Below are 14165 nucleotides of genomic sequence, written 5' to 3'. Positions count from 1 at the left end.
AATACCGATTAAAATTTTTTTTGTTTGTTTGTTTCAATGGTGTAATTTAAACAATCTTTATAATGAGGTTTAAATAGGTTGAAAGACACAGATTTAATGTTTTAATAAAACAAAATGTGTCTGTTGGTGGGAGGGGCCTATCCCCAGGTGTAAGTCTCTGGAGGTGGGAGGGGCCTATCCCCAGGTGCATGTCTTTAGAGATGGGAGTAAGCCAGGGTACCTGGAGAGAACCCACACACTCACGGGGTACCCAGGACCCTCTTACTGTGAGGCACGAGCGCTAACCACTGTACCACCGTGCTGCCACTGAATACTGAACCTGCATGGGTGCTTATTTTCAACTGATATTAACGTTTTTTCTCCAAAAATTAATTGATTTTGTTGACCACAAAACATAAGTGTTTGCAATATTTCCAACATCAAGCATGTTATGAGTTAATGTAAGCGATGATGTTGAGGGAATATGATACAACATGGCAAACAAAATAGTGGTCACCACCGAAACATTCGGTGTTTACCAAAAAAAGAAAGTATATCGAGTCATCAACTAAAATCTTATGATACTGATTGCTTAACTAACTGTATGTTCAATTTCATAAATCATCAACTCTAAAATCAATCTGAGTACAGACCAGTGGCGGGCCGTGCGTTTCTCACCTAGGCCTTCAGTGATGTCCTACTTAGTCCAACTTCACCTCTCAAAATACTGTACTGTATGTCACAACATGGACATAGCTGGAGATACTATACAGAAACACACTTGCACAATACTGGGCATTGAATCCCCCCTCAACAGTGTACAAAACGGTCTAATTTTTCAGCGCATTTAACATTCAATAAACCCGCTTCAGTAATTAAAACATATCTTACGTGGTACTGTCAAAATTAAAATATAAAACAAATGAAACATGAAAAAATTAAGAAATAAAATAGTTGAACTTACAATTTGTAGCACCCATTCGACGCCGTATAAGCCAGTGGTACCGCTCGTAGTCCTTTGATTCGTGTGAAAATCACGGGAAAACCATCACACCGCCGGGATAGCTTCCGGTGTCGGCCGACCTCGTCTCACAAGATGTTTCTCTTAAGTATCCTTCTTGAAAATGGCCTTGCAAATATATATCTGCCACCTAATCAACATTTTGCTCTCCTTCTTGGTGAGTACCAGTGAGTTTTCTGTGGTTTTCTATGGCTCCGGTGCCACTTTCTGTTTTCGCAACTTGTGATTGGATACTCACTTGGGACTCTCAAGTGAGTATCCAATCACAGCGTAAGGCCATCTAGAAGGCCTTACTGACAACAACAGGTGATCTGATTGGCTATGGCAATTGTCTATCAACTCTATGTGTCCGTTCACTTACAGTGCACAGACGCCTGCATTACTGATTCTGAAGGCCCCGGGCAGATTTCATACAGCATGGCAACATAAACTAGCTGAATTCTGATTGGATAAAAACTCTATAACCTAAAAACAACAGCACTGGCAATAGCATAATATTACATGAAGAGAATATCAATACTTTTAGATATTTAGGGAAAGTAAATAAAAAAATAAAAAACTTTAATTATGATCATGATTTCTGGTTATGTTAGGCCAGCAGAGAAGGCCTTGCTGGCCCTCCACTGGTACTGACCCATGGGGGACACCACACATAATGCCCCTCAGGGAAGAATGACACTCTGCCAGAGGTGGGTAGAGTAGCCAGAAATGGTACTCAAGTAAGAGTACTGTTACTTTAGAGATTTATTACTCAAGTAAAAGTAAGGAGTAGTCACCCAAATATTTACTTGAGTAAAAGTAAAAAGTATGTTGTGAAAAAAACACTCAAGTACTGAGTAACTGATGAGTAACCTGTTCGTTTAATGATGACGGCAACAAATAATGCACAAAAACAAAAAAATAGCAATGAGCAAATTCAGAGCCAGGAATATCTCTTAAGCAACTAAAACATTAATATATATTAAATAATAATACATTATTAAAAAAAAATTAAGGCAATTTGAGCCACAATAACTTAACAGCACCATAGGCTCAGTAGGCAGAGATTACAAAGGAAAATAACAAGTTAGCCTTTACGCAAACCATAAACTGTTTCTTTGCATGCGTGTGTGTGTGTGTGCAATTGTGCGTGTGAGTGTCTCTATCTGTCTATGAGGATGCAGTGCGTTAATAAATGTCACCACACGATGTACATTCGACAGTGATTCATAGCAGGGAAGCTAACATCAGCCTACGGTGACAGCCAAAATATCTACTAATGTTACTTACCGCGATGTGCTTCCGCAAACTTGACGTTGAGTTCATGTAAGCTTAAGCTTGTTAATCATGTGACCGCCTGGCTCTGTTTGATTGGTGAAACGTCACCAGTGACTGCATTTGATTGGTGAAACTCAGGCATGCAATAGATCCTACTTTGAAGGTCTGTCTGACAAACCAAAACAAACAAAGCGTGCATTAACAGATCGATAAAAATCAGTAGCGAGTAGCGAGCTGAACGTAGATAAATGGAGCGGAGTAAAAGTAGCGTTTCTTCTCTATAAATATACTCCAGTAAAAGTATGTTGCATTAAAACTACTCTTAGGAGTACAATTTATCCCAAAAGTTAACTCAAGTAGATGTAACGGAGTAAATGTAGCGCGTTACTACCCACCTCTGCACTCTGCTAAGTGAACCAAGTGTTGTCTGTTCGACTTGTACCATTTCAAGCACCGTACTGGGCAGCCTCTGATTCCTAAGTGACCTAATATTGAGATCAAGCTTGTGTCCAATGCTTTTTGTAGTCTATAATCAAGGCCAGAGAATGATATTGTATCTGACTGATATTGGTATGACGCTCTTGCTAGGTGGTCATAAAAGACCAGAGAATTCCACACAAACACAGTTTATTATTAAATGTTGGTTTTATTTTTTTATTTTTTTTTAGATAGATTTTTTTTTTTTAGTTTTTCTTTTTTTCCTCAAAGTCCCTTGATGACCTTGACAAAATTGCAACATATTCCGTACTTCTCAAACTGACGGGTGTGTCTAATCCAGATGTTTGTGCGCTCCTTGGGGGGCAAGTCCTGCGCGGTGAGGAAAGCAGCATCCTGGTGTCGCTGGGCGGGGTCGGGGCAGCGGGATCACTGAAGGAAAATATTGGGGCTCAGTAGCAGTGTGTGTTGGTGTGTGTGTGTGTGTGACAGCGGGGAGTGCAGTACATAACATATAGAAATGGACAGGCCAAGCATACAAAATGATTCCTTCCTGAGACGTTGGCGTGCGTACAGTAATGACGGTGTGATGTGAGTGAAGGCGTTTTGGCGTAAAGTGATCACAGGGTGCAGGGTTGCTGAAGTCTTACATCATCAGTTCTTACTGACCCAATCAGTGACTACTGGGAATCACTGCAGTTTAAATACAGTGTGTACAGTACACCATTCTTCACATTTGAACTCTCTGAAGATGCAAGCCACATGTTTAAGGACAAAAAAATAAAGATTTGCTACATGGCCCAAAAACAAACAAACAAAAAAAAACTGCTACTGTAGTCATGAACACATTTGGAGGGGCTGGACTGCTAGTGACGGGCGGGGTTGAGGGTCTGCCTAGTATTTAGTAGGACACGAACATGAAAGAAGTTCCTTCAGTAAAGTGTGCTCAAAATGTGTTTTCTCGAATCACAAACCCATGAACAAAACACATTAAAAAAAAAAAAAAAAAAAAAAAAAGATCACGTGAAGCCTAAAACTCTTCATAGTTTTTAAGAAATGAATACAGCTTATTTACACAAACTCAAAGGCTACTTAAAATACACCTTAATAACGACTCTTCATTAAATGGATTTCTTGAAAGGACCTGTGACCATATCATACAACCAAGTTCATACAATCATTTTATTTCCATTTTCCTGGAAGCAATAAAATAATAAAAAGTCCTGGAATAGTCGGGAGTTGATGCTCATTGTATTCTGTGCGCATGTGTGTGTGTGTGTAGACTGGGGAAAAAAAGTCATCTTTTGCTTATTTTTTGTTAATTAGAATAATGTACATGTGTTGTTTTTTCTCTAAAAAGAGTGAGGGAGTACAACAATTCCTAATCTCAGAAAATGTGTCCTTGTGACATTCTGTCAAACACAATAGTTCCTTAAGTTTTCTCTATATTTATATATATCTTTGTGTACGAAATCTGTTTTTGTTTTGTTTTTTGTTTTTAAATTGAAGCTGGAGAAAGAGAAAAGACCCAGAGTCTTTGAGGAAGAGGAGGAGGAGGGTCTTTTGACAAGTCCCAAACTTGTAGTCAGCCTCAACAAACAACAATAACAACAACAACAAAGTGTCTGGTGTTTGTCCAACTGTCCTTGTTGTCCACGCTCACTTCCTGTCTGCTGCCTTGCCTTCACGCCAAGGCGGAGGAGCAGCGTTGGGGTGAGGAGGAGGAGGAGGAGTCATCAGCAGTGTTTACGGTGTGGTCTCTCGGCGGCGTCCCCCGGCCGCACCTCCCCTCGCGTGTGAGGCAAAGCAGACCGGGAGGAGGAAGGAGGCGGAGTCAAGGCCTCCTCCTTCGGCACCTCCTCTTTAGTCCGCTGAAGGAGGAGACCGACCGGCGTGGCTTAAACGAACACACAAACCAGGTAGGCCGTTGCTACGGCGATTGTGTGGCCGGACTGCTTTGGGCGGAGCTCGGCGACAAACTGGGGCTGCAGCTGCCTGGAGGGGTGCCGCAGGGCCGCGCCCCCGAGGCCCCGCTCTCCAGGCCCTCAGAGTTCTCCAGCATCTCCTGGATGAGGGGAGGCATAGAGCCCGGGATCTCCATTTTCAGGGTGATGACGCGCTCGGCACCTGCGGAGGGAAGACACAATCGTCACCATCCGAAAAGGGTGCAAAGTCTTAGTTTGAGCAAGGCATAGCTCGGTTGGTAGCGTGGCCGTGCCAGCGACTAGAGGGTTCCAAGTTCGATCCCCGCTTCCGCCATCCTAGTCACTGCCGTTGTGTCCTTGGGCAAGACACTTTACCCACCTGCTCCCAGTGCCGGCCACACTGGTTTAAATGTAACTTAGATATTGGGTTTCACTATTTAAAGCGCTTTGAGTCACTAGAGAAAAGCGCTATATAAATATAATTGACTTCACTTAAAGCTGCCAACTGCTCACGCATGAAGCACCTCTCCCTTGCTGCATGTTTATAAATACTGTAAACGTTTGGCTTTACCTAAAATATTTCACATTATCATGCACACTTGTCACTAGGGTTGTCCAATACGACTTTGCCAATATTATTGATATTAATCTGATATCAGGAATCGCACTACATCCTTGTATTATTTTGTAGTGTGGAATGTTAGAAAAGATTCGATCAAGTGAAATTACTCAGAGAACACAATTGTATCTTATGACAGATTTATGTTTTTTTTTTTTGTTGTTTTTTTTTGCCGACACCTAGCGGTCTCAATAATTCATTACGTTAAGGGCATGATGCAGGAAGTTGAATGATGCAGACACGCTTGTTACTGTATACCTTCCAATGAGCTTCTCTTTTGAAGATTAATTGATATTAGTTAAAGTTAAAGTACCACTGGGTGTGTTGAAATTTGTCCTCTGCATTTGACCCATCCCCTCCACCCCCTGGGAGGTGAGGGGAGCAGTGAGCAGCAGCAGTGGCCACGCTCGGGAATAATTTTTGGTGATTTAACCCCCAATTCCAACCGTTGATGCGGAGTGCCAAACAGGGAGGTAATGGGTCCCATTTTTATAGTCTTTGGTATGACTCGGCAGGGGTTTGAACTCACAACCTACCGATCTCAGGGCAGACACTCTAACCACTAGGCCACTGAGTAGGTAATATATGCAACTGTAATAACTTTATACTCCTTTGTATTGACTAATGTGTTTTTGTTTTACTTTTGTAGCTGTATGTAGAAATGTCTGGTTGCACCAGTTCTGCTCTTTTAATGTCCTTTGTGTTAATTGATGTTTCCCTCTTACACACATGTTTATGTGTGCTAAGGATATGAGTTTTTGTTTCCCCTTGGCCTCAGTCTGGACCCCCTCTCCAGGGCCCAGGCTTTTTTTTCTCACCCCATAAACCCCATTACATAAGTTTGTTGTGTATGTATTACATATGTTTGTTGTGTATTTATTACATAGGTTTGTTGTGTATTTATTACATATGTTTGTTGTGTGTTTAATACATATGTTTGTTGTGTATTTATTACATGTTTGTTGTGTATTTAGTACATATGTTTGTTGTGTATTTATTACATATGTTTGTTGTGTATTTATTATATATATATATGTTTGTTGTGTATTTATTACATGCGTTTGTTGTGTATTTAATACATATATTTGTATATTTATGACATATGTTTGTTGTGTATTTAATACATATTTGTGTATTTATTACATGTTTGCTGTGCATTGAATACATATGTTTGTGTATTTATTACATGTTTATTGTGTATTTATTAAATATGTTTGTTGTGTATTTAATACATGTTTGTGTATTTATTACATATGTTTCTTGTGTAGTTATTACATATGTTTGTGTATTTATTACATATGTTTGTTGTGTATGCAATACATATGTTTGTTGTGTATTTAATACCAATGTGTGTGTATTTATTACATGTGTTTATTGTGTATTTATTACATATGTTTGTTGGGTATTTTTTACATATTTGTTGTGTATTTATATGTTTGTTTTGTATTTAGTACATATGTTTGTGTATTTATTACATGTGTTTCTTGTGTATTTATTAGATATGTTTGTTGTGTATTTAATACATGTGTTTCTTGTGTATTTAATATGTTTGTTGTGTATTTATTACATAAGTTTGTTGTGTATTTAATACATATGTTTGTAGTGTATTTAATACATATGCATGTTTTGTATTTATTCCAAATGTGTGTTGTGTATTTACTTCAAGTGTGTGTTGTGTACCTTTAGCACTGATGCTTCTCAGGTCGGTGATCTTCATCAGCATCTTGGGGAACATATGTGGTTTGTGGGGCCTCCTCCTCCTCACGTAGATCTTCAGTGCCTCCAGAAGAGGCTCCTGCAGGACGTCCACCTTGTCTGCTTCTTCCAGGTCTTGACGATCTGTTGGAGGTGAAATGAGGTCACTTCTGCTCCATCAAGGGCCATAAGCCACCACCAGGTGGGGCTGTATTTCCCGTGTGGCAGTGTGTAAACCAGGATGCACACCTCCACACAGCAGACAGATGGCGCTGAGCAGGCCTGTCTCTGCGTCGTCCATCTCCAAGGGGATGAGCTGGTTGGCGAAGGCGAACACCAGGTCTGTGAGGGGTCCGAAGCCGGCGTTGTGCATCTGGGTTCGGTTTAGCGTGAGTCCGTCTGAGAAAGTCATGGTGTCTTGTTCTGGCGTGTAGCGCGTGCAGATCCGCAATATCTGGACATAACAGGAAGTTTTCGGTGAAAAGCCCGCCTGTGAATATCAAACTGGCCGAGTTCACTTCAAAACTTTGGAGTGACAAATAATGTTTAGTGCTCCTGTCGTACAGAGGATCTTTGACTGGTGTTTTCAAATACTTGTCCAAAGAGTTCCCATCATATAAAGGATCAAGATTTTGTAGTAGGGACTTAAAAACGGCACTACGCACCCGTCGGACAGAGGATCTTTGACTAGCCTTTTTTGCAGGAACTATTCCAAAGAGTCAGAGTTTTCTGTCATATAGAGGATCTTTGACTAGCCTGTTTTGCAGTAACTATTCCAAAAAGTCAGTTTTCTGTCGTATAGAGGATCTTTGACTAACCTGTTTTGCAGTAACTACTCAAAAACATCAGTTTTCCGTCATATAGAGGATCTTTGACTAGCCTGTTTTGCAGTAACTACTCAAAAACATCTGTTTTCTGTCGTATAGAGGATCTTTGACTAGCCTTTTTTGCAGAAACTACTCCAAAAAAGTCAGAGTTTTCTGTCGTATAGAGGATCTTTGACTAGCCTGTTTTGCAGTAACTATTCCAAAAAGTCAGTTTTCTGTCATATAGAGAATCTTTGACTAGCCTGTTTTGCAGTAACTTTTACTCAAAAACATACATTTTCTGTCGTACAGAGGATCTTTGACTAGCCTGTTTTGCGGTAACTACTCAAAAACATCAGTTTTCTGTTGCATAGAGGATCTTTGACTAGCCTTTTTTGCAGTAACTACTCAAAAACATCAGTTATCTGTCACAAAAAAAATCTTTGACTAGCCTTTTTGTTTTACAGTAGCTACTTAAAAACACGAGAGCACTCTTGTCATTAGACCATTTTTGACTAGCCTTTTTTTGCAGCAACTATTCAAAAACATCAGATGGATTTCTGTGATATAGAGGTCCTTTGAATAGACTTTTTAAGCATTTTTTTTACAGTAGCTCACCTAAAAACACGAGAGCACTCCTCTGTCATTAGAGGATATTTGACAAGCCTTTTTTTGCAATAATTACTTAGAAACACAAAATCACTCCAATTATATAGAGGATCTTTGACTAGTTTTTACAGTAGGTTTTAAATAAACCACAGAGCACTCTTGTCATATAGAGGATCTTTTATTAACTTTTTTGCAGTAACTACTTAAAAACACCAGAGTTCCTGGCATATAGAGGATCTTTGACTAGTTTTTTGCAGTAGGTTTTAAATAAACCGCAGAGCACTCCTGACATAGAAGATCCTTGACTAGTTTTTACACAGTAGTGCTCCTGTCATCTTTGTGTGAAGGGATTATGTCTGTTTTAATTAATGACTATTTATAAATACATTAGCCATTTGTCGAGGTAGCAATCTATAAAATACATCTCTATACAGAACAGCTGCATAGAGCAATATGGCAATAAAGTTATGTAAAAAAAGTCAGCATTGAAAGTGGCTGTTTCAAAGTAGGACAGGCTGACATTGAGCGTCATGAATATTTGAGATGTGCGCTGACGAGCCAGCTGTGAGCTTTCATCCCATGCAAGCTGTCTCTCTGTGGACGACACGCGCTTGTTCTCACCAGAATGTCCAGACAGGCGGCTTTGAGCAGAGTAATCTGGTCAGCGATGGTGAGCGTTGTGAAGCCCGGAAGCTGCTTGGCGAACTCCACCGTCTTGATGATGCATTTGGTGGACAGCTCGCTGAACTTGTCCCAGAGGTCCACGTCCAATGAAACGCGTCGCTCCGAGCTGTTATTCTGTGAAAACGTTGAAGACACTTTAATGGAAACATTCTGCCTTTAACAATGTCTGCCTGCTGCAGGTGACGGACCGTAGTGTATTTGCCCAGCTGGCATAGGGAGGGGAACGTTTCCTTGTGCGCCTTGCGGACCCTGTCGATCATCTGCTCCGTGTCGGGACTCAGCACGTAGCTCTCCGTGCACTCTTGCTTCTTTTCATCCTTCTTTTTCTTGTTCCGGTCGTTCCTCACCGCTACAGAGGACACAAAAATTGAGTATGAGCGTTCATGCAGGAGTGAGAAAAAAATTACTTACAACTAGAGATGTCCGATAATATCGGCAGTCCGATATTATCGGCCGATAAATGCTTTAAAATGTACTATCAGAAATTTTCGGTATTGGTTTCAAAATTATCGGTATCTGTTTCAAAAAGTAAAATGTATGACTTTTTAAAACGCCGCTGTGTACACGGACGTAGGGAGAAGTAAAGAGCGCCTATAAACCTTAAAGGCAATGCCTTTGCGTGCCGGCCCAGTCACATAATATCTTCGGCTTTTCACACACATAAGTGAATGCAGCACATACTTGGTCAACAGCCATACAGGTCACACTGAGGGTGACCGTATAAACAACTTTAACACCGTTACAAATATGCGCCACACTGTGAACCCACACCAAACAAGAATGACAAACACATTTCGGGAGCACATCCGCACCGTAACACAACATAAACACAACAGAACAAATACCCAGAACCCCTTGCAGCACTAACTCTTCCGGGACGCTACAATATACACTACCCCCCAAACCCCACCCACCTCAACCTCCTCATGCTCTCTCAGGGAGAGCATGTCCCAAATTCCAAGCTGCTGTTTTGAGGCATGTTAAAAAAAATAATGCACTTTGTGACTTCAATAATAAATATGGCAATGCCATGTTGGCATTTTTTTTCCATAACTTGAGTTGATTTATTTTGGAAAACCTTGTTAGATTGTTTAATGCATCCAGCGAGGCATCACAACAAAATTAGGCATAATAATGTGTTAATTCCACGACTGTATATCGGTTGATATCGGAATCGGTAATTAGGAGTTGGACAATATCGGATATCGGCAAAAAAGCCATTATCGGACATCTCTACTTACAACGTAAAAAGGCAGAAAGCTAACTACCGTAAACTCCGGTCTATAAGCCGCTACTTTTTTCCCACGTTTTGAACGTTGCGGCTTATAAAACGGTGCAGCTAATTTTATTTTTATTCGCTGTAGCCCATAATGCAAATAGCTTAAAAAGAAAACAAAACACGCAAGGAGACTGATTGGTGTGGTATTGTTTGTGTTATGGCGCCATCTTTTGGACGAGTTTGTTCACTACAGGTGCTGCAGTACTCTTCTGTTTAGACTGAGCTTTCAACCGGAAGTTCCGACTTCTAGGCGTCCATAGCGTTTCTACTCGTATGGATTAGTCATTCATCACTCCAAGCAACGTTTCTAAGTTTTACAATACAGCTAAAACAAGTCTTTCTTACTAAACCGTCCCATGTGTGATGTCTGTAGGAGTGTTTTCATGCATATTTGTATGTGCTATCGTAATGTAATGAAGCTAGTGTCTTTAGCATTAGCTAATGTGTCTGTGTGTTAGTATTAGTAACTCACAACGGCATTCTTTTTGTATTGTTTCACTTTTGTAAATCCACCAAAACGTCACCGTGGACTTAAGGAGTCTGTTTAGCTGATTGGAGGGGCTAGCTTCTGTAGCTAGTGGGTCCATGACGATGACTTCTGTTTTGTTTGATCAGACATTAATGCAGTGTTACAGACGACATTTGGAAACATTCAAGGTATGTAAATAAACGTTTACAAAATATTTCTGTGCAAATCATTTCACAAAGTATATATCTGCGGCTTATAGTCCGGTGTGGCTAATATATGGGAACACATTTTTTTTCGTCTGGAATCTAGTGGGTGCAGCGATAGATGGCACTGAATACAACAGTGCCTCTCCTGGCTGCAGCCAAGTACTGCACTCTATTTTGCCTCAATTGTTAACAATTCTGGGGAGGCAAAATAAAGAAAACAATTTTTTCAAACTCGCTCAGTAAACTTCAATTATTCATGCAGGTTTTGATGGGGTGAATATTACTGACATATGACCTCATCATTTTGTGGATAAAAGTATACAAATGACCACATATGCCCTCCAAGACGTCAAGTGTAAATTGGGACTACAATGCTTCTTATGCATGAACACATTATAATGGGACTGAGAATACAGCTGGTAGTTACAACTTCGTATAGGAGATGGCATCTTTGCTCAGCTTCTTAACACACCGTTTACGCACCCGGTCTTCCAAAGAATAAGAAGATATAGGAAAGGGATCAGGGACCAACTTAACAACTTAGTTGCTATATGTAGCGGCTATTTAGACCTGGTGTGTACAAACTACGGCCCGCAGGCCAAGTGCGGCTCTTTCATTTGGCCAGCGAGACGTCATGAGTTCAACATAGCACAGCACCGCAGAGTGCTTACAAATTGATCTTAAATACCAAGCAGTCTCTGAATGCTACATATCTGCCGCCATCTTGTGGACAATGTGAGTAAATCAGATCAATGACCCTTGAAAGTAATTTGAAATAATAGCATAGCATTTAATTCTTTGACACAATCTAAACAACCTTATACCTACTAGTCATGGTTAAAAAAAATGCAACTAACATAACGGTCAAAACACATGGTCACACATAACCCAACCTGCTCACTGAACATTGTGGATATTATTAAAAAAATGTCCAAACACCATAAAAAAAATTCAAAATTACACCCATTTAAATCCATTACAGTGCATGATGGGAAAATAGAAAACACTCCCTTTACAGTTACCACATGTTTGGCACATTTTAGCTGCTTGATATTTCTGATTGATTACAGAACATTAAGAAGGCTGTCACAGGAAGTAAACAATGGAGGAGTCAAACTTTTCGCACACACACACACACACACACACACACATTTTTTTCAGCCCGATGCAGCCCCCAAGTCAAAAAGTTTGGACACCCCTGATTTAGACCCATCTAGATTCCAATCTTTTCTGGTCTATTTGGAAACTTTGAGCCTGCTCAGTGACCTTGTGGTTAGAGTGTCCGGCCTGAGATTCATAGGTCGTGAGTTCAAACCCCGGCCGAGTCATACCAAAGACTATAAAAATGGGACCCATTACCTCCCTGCTTGGTACTCAGCATCAAGGGTTGGAATTGGGGGTTGAATCACCAAAAATGATGGCCACCACCGCTGCTCACTGCTCCCCTCGCCTCCCAGGGGTGCAGAGGGTAATTTCAGTGGTACTTTAACTTTTTTTTTTTTAACAAGACAGACCCTCGTCTAGCACTGCGATGAGGTGGCGACTTGTCCAGGGTGTACACCGCCTTCCGCCCGATTGTAGCTGAGATAGGCTCCAGCGCCCCCCGCGACCCCGAAGGGAATAAGCGGTAGAAAAATGGATGGATGGATGGACCCTCGTCTAAAAGCACTCACAGGCAGAAACGTCTTGCTTGTGACTTAAAAAAAACACACACACACGCACCAAAAAAAGATAGAAGAAAGTTAATTTATATTTCTTAACATTATAATTTTATTTTTCGGGGTTTTTTCTCACTAATTGTCTCTCCCACCGCGGCCATAAAAATGACATGCACATGCGTCATGGCCAATCATGCCTCCCACTGGCACAAACAGTCCAGTGTTTCCCACAGCAGTAAATATTAAGCATTAAATCAAATAAAGCATTGAGCGGCCTCTCCCCGGTCCCTGACGGTCGAGGACGCGGCGTCTGGATCCACGGCATACACAGGATTTAGAGGCGCCTTCATAGGGCCATTTTCTTTATTTTCTTTGTCTTCAAACGGACAAAAACCCGCCAAAATGAATACCACCCCCACCCCCACCCCCACCCCCGCACACCCTACCTGGCCCCCCCCTCTCCAACTCTGACCCTCCCCCTTCACCTGGATGAAGATCAACATGCCTCTCTCTCCCTTCTCTCCCTCCTGCTCTCCAACTCCAACTTCAATAATAACCAACAACTTTTCTGGTCAGTACCACAACACAGCGGACTCTGATGCTCTTTTTGGTTCCTGTGGACTACACATCATCCACCTTAATGTGAACAGCCTCTCTGGAACCAAACTCGACCAAATCAGAGAAATGTTCCTCAACACGAAGGTAAAAATCCTGTGTTTCTCTGAAACCAAATTTGATCAAAGTATTTCTGACTCAGAGATAGAAATAGAAAACTTTTCGGTTATCAGAAAGGACAGGAATAAACACGGTGGGGGCGTTTGTATGTATATTCACCAAGATATTAAATACATAACTCACACTGATCTTAACCACAATGACCTGGAATCTGTGTGGGCTGAAATCAAATTTAAAAACGCTAAGCCGGTACTAATAGGGACAGTTTATAGAACCCCTAATCAGAGTGATTTCTATGGGGCTCTGGAGGAGTGCTTGGCTGGGACAGACAACGTGGAGAAAATTATAACTGGGGATCTGAACACAGATATTCAACGCAGAGATGCACCTGTCTTCAGATCCTACAGCAAGTTTTGTAATCTACACGGTCTTTCCCAGCTAATAGCACTACCTACAAGGGTGTGTGATTCCACCCAATCCACCATAGATCTTATTCTCACTTCAGACCGGCCTAAAATTAAAAATAGTGGGGTCATGATCTGTGGTCTTAGTGACCACTATCTAACCTTCTGCACCCGTAAAATAGCCAAACCCAAAGCCAATGGCCACATAACAGCCCAATCCAGATCCCTTAAAAAATACTCCAGTGATAATTTCAATTTAAAATTAGATGAGTGGGACTGGTCCCCTGTGCTCGTGAGCAACCTGGTCGATGTTGCTTGGGATCGCTTCAAAACGGCGTTCCTAAAGATAATAAATGACATTGCTCCTGTGAAAACAGTCAGAATCAAAGCCCGCTCGGAACCGTGGATGAATCCGGACCTATTAGCTGCCATAAAAGACAGAGA

General features: G+C 41.1%; 1 protein-coding gene across 2 annotated transcripts in view; it reads right to left on the bottom strand.

Annotated features, from left to right (window-relative positions):
- Positions 1 to 2480: 2480 nt before the first annotated feature.
- Positions 2481 to 14165, bottom strand: part of raraa (retinoic acid receptor, alpha a) — a 400791-nt gene continuing 389106 nt past the window's right edge. The window contains exons 6-10 of one of the 2 annotated variants that reach the window (XM_062056004.1): positions 9219 to 9379; positions 8968 to 9144; positions 7181 to 7385; positions 6917 to 7075; positions 2481 to 4819 (exon numbers count right to left, since the gene is read on the bottom strand). In XM_062056004.1, the coding sequence (XP_061911988.1) occupies positions 4623 to 4819; positions 6917 to 7075; positions 7181 to 7385; positions 8968 to 9144; positions 9219 to 9379 (899 nt within the window). In that variant the 3' untranslated portion in view covers positions 2481 to 4622. The remainder of the gene's footprint in view (positions 4820 to 6916; positions 7076 to 7180; positions 7386 to 8967; positions 9145 to 9218; positions 9380 to 14165) is intronic. The other variant, XM_062056003.1, reaches the window with a different exon arrangement.

This window comes from Entelurus aequoreus, linkage group LG08 (assembly GCF_033978785.1).
Source record: "Entelurus aequoreus isolate RoL-2023_Sb linkage group LG08, RoL_Eaeq_v1.1, whole genome shotgun sequence".
NCBI lineage: Eukaryota > Metazoa > Chordata > Actinopteri > Syngnathiformes > Syngnathidae > Entelurus > Entelurus aequoreus.
This window is presented reverse-complemented; position numbering and strand designations above follow the sequence as displayed.